Source organism: Alnus glutinosa, chromosome 6, assembly GCF_958979055.1.
Source record: "Alnus glutinosa chromosome 6, dhAlnGlut1.1, whole genome shotgun sequence".
Taxonomy (NCBI): Eukaryota; Viridiplantae; Streptophyta; class Magnoliopsida; order Fagales; family Betulaceae; genus Alnus; species Alnus glutinosa.
Window position 1 is genome coordinate 2,920,344 of NC_084891.1, and position 7,049 is coordinate 2,927,392.

Below are 7,049 nucleotides of genomic sequence, written 5' to 3' on the forward strand. Positions count from 1 at the left end.
CTGATGACTAATTAAAAAAAATAAAAATATTTGCCTTGTAAAAGAGAGAAGAAAGAAGCGGCATTCTGTCAGTATCTTTGACAATAAGAGTGATACTGTCTGTATGTTTGGTGGAACGTGGTTCACCAAAGAGGACTGAAAATGTAGGTGTTTAACGAAAAGTGCCTTTAATCTTCTGAGTGACAAACCACTTCACAGTAAGTTATGAGTATTCCAAACATGGTGCAATTTTTTTGTTTTTTTGTTTTTTTTTGTTTTTGCTTTTTGGGTTGAATTCCAAATGGTGTTGGCATGAAGGAAGGAAATACCAGTGTTTTTTAAGGTTTCACCTTTTCAGCACCTTTTTTCACATGAGAGACCCAACAGCCCCACGTTGAAACTGTGAAAATCTGGGGAAAAACAAAGACATGAAGCATAGACTAATGTCATACATTACAACACAATTGACTGTACAAATAGCAATAGCAGCATCTTCAATTGGGTCACTTGGAAGCTAGTTCTAGGACCTAGAGAGGATCTAAATGAGAGGGGAGGGGAGGGGGGGGGGGGGGGGGGGGTCTAAAAGGGCTGAGAAAAATGGGTTAAATATCAGAAAGAGTGGCATTGGCAGCGGAAGCAAATACAGGCTGAGCTGAGGAGGAAGTTACAGAGCCTGAGGTGGGAAAACAGAGCAAAGCTCGATAGACCCATAATGAATCAACTCTTGAATCATCTGCTCAATGTGATCATCTTCAAGAGGCTTGAACTGCTGGCTGCTTTCCACTTGAACTTTCTTGACAACCCAATTGGCCTCCGTTTCTTGCTCAGTCACCAGCATCTTATCCGGCGATCGGGCACCCATTTCAGCCGCTTTCCCGGCAGTGCAGCCGGTTGAGTTAGCACGCGGCAATGGGGCACTTTGAGGCTCCTGTTTTGTCATCTGGAGTGAAGCCATGTAGCACCTATGCAGTTTAGCTGTCAAAGTGGCTGAGAGAAGCTTTGAGGACGATGACTGAGGCGCATTTGGGTTGTATGGGAAGTTGGTCCTAGCTCTTGGGCCACACATTAGCCTTGCCGCTTCGTCATACGCCCGCGCCGCGTCTTCCGCAGTTTCAAATGTTCCTAGCCAAATTCTAGTCTTCCTGCACAAAACGAAACGTTTCCATCAGTACCGACCGAAACTTGTCGGCATTAATGAGTAGGTTATGATATAGTTGATAGTGAGGTGAACTTACAGTAGAGGGTGGCGAATCTCGGAGACCCAAGAGCCCCAATGCCTTTGGCGGACGCCTCGATATCGCTGTTGTGGCCTGGCCATGTTTAGTGTCTAAAAAGAAACGACTTGATAGAAAGGTGTTTGTGATATGCCTGAATGAGAAAAATGGAGTGGCCCTAAATAAGGGATGATGAGGGGAAGGTTGGGGGGATTTATGTAGTTGAATTTGTTGGCACACATTGGGTCACTGTTTTGACTCTTTTACTCGGCCTTCTGGCACCAATTAGCAAATTGGGTCCCACAGGGGTATTGGGTCATCCCTCCTTTTATCTTTTGGCTTATTGCAAGTGATTTTTTAATTATTAATTACTAATGGATACAATTTGAAAGACCTAATTTAATTCACATGAGTAATAATACCTTTTGTCAACGCAAATCTAAACAAACAGAGGTTTTCTCAAGATCTCCTGATGATTGTGGTATCTTTTGTTGTATTTTTCTTATTTGTTTAGTTTATGCTTTGGGTATTGGCTCCGGATCCCCGTCAATTTGTTGTTTGAACAGCAAATGTGAGAAAGTTTATATGGAGTTCACATACTCCAACAAGTAAGTTGGCTGTCCAAAGCTTGAACAGACAGGTGTATCTCATAAAATTCTCTCACATTTCTTGCCTGAATTGTTAATAAATTGGACAATAAAATTGTTGTAAATCTCTGTCATCGAGTATTAGTAACGTTTACATAGGTTCCTGTTTGAGTTGCTTTAATGACTTTTAAAAGGTTTTCCACTTTATTAAGAGTTTTTGAGGATTATCAAAGCACTAGCAACAACTTCTTTTTAATTTTTCTTCAATTTAGAGAAAAAATTACTTTTTTACTTCCCTATTCAAATAAATTATACAAGAGCTTCCCTTATCCTTTTCAATACCATTTAAATATTCTTTCAAATAAATGTTAGAAGAAAGGGAGAGAAAATAGAAAGCTTTTTTAAATTAAAATAATGTTAAGAGAAGCAAAAGTAATACCATAGATTTAGGATAAGACTTTTGGTTTCATTGATTTAGGGAACACCAATAAAGTATGTTGCATGGGCATTTTTAGGAGTTTTAATTTTCTTACATTTAGGGAAGAAAATTAAATTTAGTGAAACTATTGCCGATGCTCTTAACATAAAACCCATCATTTTATGTCTCTGTATTTTAGCACCCAAATCTTCTTGTTTCGGTGTGGTAGTTGTAGGCTTTCCTCATGACTAGATTCTTTGTATGATAGATTGAGATTTTATGTAAATCGGGTTATGCTATTGCTTCTAAAATATAATTTTTTTTTTTTTTTTAATAAGTGAGATTGCATTAATACAAGTATAATAGAATACAAATATGGATGTGTTATGCTGCCTTACCTCAAATGGTAGAGGCTGTTATATATTTATAAACATGTTAGTTACAATAGTTGAGTCTTAACGATTACTCTACGTTTATTCTAAGGGTGTAAAGCTGACCGGTTATATCTGACCAGTAACTGATAACCAAGTATTAACCAGTAACCGGTTTTAGAAAATATTGAAACCGCTTATAACCGGTAACCGAGTATATATAATATATTTAAATGCATTTATTTATTTAAAAAACTGAAATAATAAAATTTAGGGTTTTACACTTTTACTTTCATTTTATAAAAGGGTATCGAATTATACACCGTTTTAAGATAAGGGTACTGAACTAGCAAACGTCTCAAACTGGGGTATCCAAGTTTCCAAACGTCTTACTTAAGGGTACTTCGTTAGGATTTGCTGTTAAGTCCTAATGGAGTACCCAAAATATCCCTATTTTTTTTAAGAAAAAAAAATGCTAAGATTTAAGTGTTGGTCAAAATTTCACAGAATTTGCAAAAATATCCATGCCTGAATCTTTGAAAATTTTAATTTTTTTTTAAAAAATAAAATAAAATAAACGCATAGGTATTTTGAGAATTTTTGCAAGATTTAACAACAAATCCTAATGGAGTACCTTTAAGTGAGATGTTTGGAAACTTGGATACCCCAGTTTGAAACGTTTGCTAGTTCAGTACCCTTATCTCAAAATGGCGTATAATTCGATACCTTTTTATGAAGTTATCTTAATGTTTTTTTAAAGGGCTAAAAAAGTTTAAATTATTCCCAAAAAGTAGACCCAATGCCCAAATTAGGCCTAATAGACCTAATTTTTTAAAAATTTTAATTATTGGTATTGATAAACAGGTCCCAACCGGTAACCACCGGTTATTAAAAAACCAATTAACCGGCTATTCGGTTGGCGATTTTGGCCAACCGACTACCTCGGTTACAATAACCAGTAACCGTAACCTGGTTTTCACCCTTAATTTATTCAATGAATCAAGACCGAATTAAGTTTATTCAAGCTGAATTTGAGCCCATTTACGAATAACTCAATTCATTTAACCACTCAAATTGCACATGCTACATAGTTGGAGGATAAAGGCAAAACAATGTAACTTATTGGTGTGTGTATTGCTCTACACGATCCAATCTCATTTTGTATGCGTTACCAAAAAGGGAAACAAAAAAAAATTCCTTGACTTTAAAAAGTGAAAACCCATAATAGCTAAATGTCTAGTGGGAAACAACAATTCAGGCCCTACATAGGAAATCAAAATTTCCCCGGGCCCAGATAGCAAAAAAGTGGTCTTTTTGGAAAGATTACCAAGCCCATTCCAAAGGCCTGAATGGTAACCCGACCCGACCAATCGGCCTCTTAACTGAATTACAGTTGGGTTGCGTAGAAATTCAGTGTTTGACATATTGACCAGCTCCCTTTTCTTTAACATGGCATTCCTCTAAAACAACACAAATGAAAATGTAAATGTAAATGTAAATGAAGGCCTTCCTTGCAAGGATTGGGGATTGGATCGGAATCCTCTATAATTGGCTATTCGAATTGCACAGCCATGAAGCCTACATGCTATGGGAGGTGTATTCCGTACCCTGAATTACTCGAAACAAGTGGGTTCTTTCTACAACCAATTTAAAAGGATGGTTATTCGTAGGAATTAAGAGACCTCTTTTAGCAGAAAACAAAATGGAAAAAGAAAAAAGGTTTCCTACAATCTTATTTCCCATTTCCTCTTATGTTGCCCTTTGGATCTCCCAACTCCCAAGATGCAAGAGAGATTCAGTCAAGTTATTTGTTTCTTTTCCTTAAAATAAACCAACAGAGAGGAGCACTTCCTGTTCCATGATGCGGCTACGAATGATTGACTCAATTTATAATTATGAAAGATTTTCAACAGTTTACTATTTGGATTGTTAGCGATTTGAGTAACATATGTAAAATTTTGTATGGAATCTAGCTATCTGTCCAGACAAGTCTCGGACAGATGTCTCACTTGTTGTGACAAGTGGGCCTTATAGATAGGCTCTCTCACATGTGAGTCTCGAAATATTAGCAATTCGAACAACAAATTACTTGAGATCTGAATCTTCCTACGAAAACTAATATTTAGGGCTAATATTTGTACATCTTTTCAGTTCTAAAATATCCCCCATTCCCCCGTGATTAGCGCTTAAAGTGGAGGAAAATTCCTGCCCTTTTGAGCAAAACTTGTCTCGATTGATATCAATGTCACTGTGCTATCAGGGTTCAATGTAGGCGGGACAAGACCCAGAAAGGGATACAACAAAAGTGCCAAAGCTGTTCTTCCATGAGGTGGGGTCCGAGTAATTTTTTACCGTTAACCAAATTTCCAAAACAAAGAATAAAAGAAATTTGAAAACAAAAAAAAATTAAAAAAAAAATGAAATTCCAGCATCTGGGCTGCATAGAGTATAATAATGCTCAAAACTAAAGCATAAGCTTAAATCATATTATAATTGTAACACATTTGATGCTGCATATGGCACCATTCTTCACATGGGTCATCACCTGAAGAAACTATAAACAGAATGGGAACTATTGGGGCCAAGAAACAGGAGGTTCTGGAGTCTGGGCAGGCTGACAAAAATAGGTTAAATTAGAATTTAGAAGATCAATGAGTGACATTAGCAGAAAAGATATACATATGCCATAGAGGTAAAAGAAAGAAGGAAGGGTGTGTTTGAGATGTTTGGAGCTGACATTAGAGAGCCTGTGGTGGTACAACAGAGCAAAGCTCAATGGACCCATAGTCGAGAAGTTCCTCTATCATTTGCTCTATCTGGGCATCCTCAAGAGACTTGAACTGCTGCTGGCTAGTTTCCACTTTCACTTTCTTCAAAACCCAATTATTTGGCTCTAGTTCTAGCTCACCCACCGGATTATTTTCCGGCAACCGCATACCCATTTCGATGGTTTTTCCGGCGAAGCCAATATTGGCGGCAATGACATGTGGTGGTGGCTGTTTTTGAGGCTCTTGTGCTAATGGTTTGTTCATTTGCAGTGAAGCCATGTAGCATTTGTGTAGTTTAGCTGTCAAAGTTGCGGAGAGAAGCTTCGATGAAGATGACTGAGATGCATTTGGGTTGAAAGGGAAGTTGGTTCTGGCCCTCGGACCACACATAAGCCTTGCTGCTTCATCATAGGCTCGTGCCGCGTCTTCCGCCGTTTCGAATGTTCCTAGCCAAATTCTAGTCTTCCTGCATAAACGAAACGTTTCGTTTAGTACACAAAGCAAGGATACACATAAACTTGGATGAAGAACGTACATAGGTGAACGTACAAGATAGGGTGGCGAATTTCGGAGACCCAAGAACCCCAATGCCTCTGTCGGACGCCTCGGTATCGCTGCTGCAGTCTGGCCATGCCGAAGAAAAGGAAACGCTGAGGAGAGGTGTTTGTGAAAATGCCTGAACGAGGGAATGAGGAAGGAGAGTGGTGCCAGTGAGGGAGGGGGAGAGGGGGGCTTTTTGTAGTTGGATTTTTTGTCACACTTATAGGCAACTGGAGGCTGGAGGGGTCTTTTTCTAAGCCTTCTCTGGCAACCAATTTGGAGAAGAGAGTTGGGTCCCACGAGAGCTTTGAAGGGAGGGGTCTAACTTCTTTTCTGTCTCTATTTTAGTTACCAGTTGGCTTGTTGCAAAGTGGTGATTATTGAATAAACAGTGGAACTGAAATTTCAATCTGACCAAATTCAGTTCACATGAATAAGAAACTGGCTACCATATCCAAAAAATCATAATACTGTTCTCTTGCTTTTATGCCTGTTGTTTCTTCAAGAAGATCTTATGTCATAGTCTCCTGGATTCTTCTCATGTGATTATGGTCTAAGTTTAGACAATGACTCAATCAAGTTGGTAGTTCCTATACCTATAAAAAAAAATTGGGCCGGGAATAAAAAATCCCTGTTGTTCTAATCAATGAAACTGCTCAATAAAAACTTTCTTCAAAACGCATTATACATTGCATTATGAAAGGATGAATAGTTATACATTACAACATGATATATCCACAGGGAGAGGTTTATGCAAACATGATTGGGTCAATTTTTGTTGGGACACGTCGATTAAAAGATTCTTGGAGTGTAATAATTAACATAACCATCCAAATCATGTAATCAAATCTCGTTCACTATTATTGGATCAATTTGATGAACACATATCAATTATATGGTAATTTTTATTGAAAAAGTATGGTGATGATGCAACAGGATACGAGATGGATCTCTCTGCCAAAAAAAAAAAGGTGGGCTACTTCAAGTAGTGTATTTGGTCTGGACTCTGGAGCTTTCACTTTCATGTGAACTAATACAAATTCTAGTAGAATTCACTTTTAAAAATAGATTTGCAACGAGATAGGTTGAACCTGTGATGTCATGTCTGACTTTGATACTAAATGATACAAACTTAAAGTAAAACTCACCCGTAAAAACTGGCTTGCAAAATA

The 7,049-nt window shown here is 37.8% G+C and overlaps 2 protein-coding genes across 2 annotated transcripts; both read right to left on the minus strand.

Moving 5' to 3' along the window:
* Positions 1-390: 390 nt before the first annotated feature.
* LOC133871408 (ethylene-responsive transcription factor ERF003-like) lies at positions 391-1,365 on the minus strand. Its single transcript, XM_062308863.1, has 2 exons — positions 1,215-1,365; positions 391-1,121 (listed from the first exon to the last, which is right to left on the minus strand). Exons 1-2 carry the CDS (start codon positions 1,295-1,297, stop codon positions 644-646), a joined length of 561 nt encoding a protein of 186 aa, XP_062164847.1. The 5' UTR covers positions 1,298-1,365; the 3' UTR covers positions 391-643.
* A 3,669-nt stretch (positions 1,366-5,034) lies between these two features.
* LOC133870914 (ethylene-responsive transcription factor ERF003-like) lies at positions 5,035-6,103 on the minus strand. The gene is made up of 2 exons (XM_062308190.1): positions 5,887-6,103; positions 5,035-5,803 (listed from the first exon to the last, which is right to left on the minus strand). The coding sequence occupies exons 1-2, from the start codon at positions 5,967-5,969 to the stop codon at positions 5,308-5,310; spliced, it is 579 nt and encodes a 192-aa protein (XP_062164174.1). The 5' UTR covers positions 5,970-6,103; the 3' UTR covers positions 5,035-5,307.
* Between the last annotated feature and the right edge of the window lie 946 nt (positions 6,104-7,049).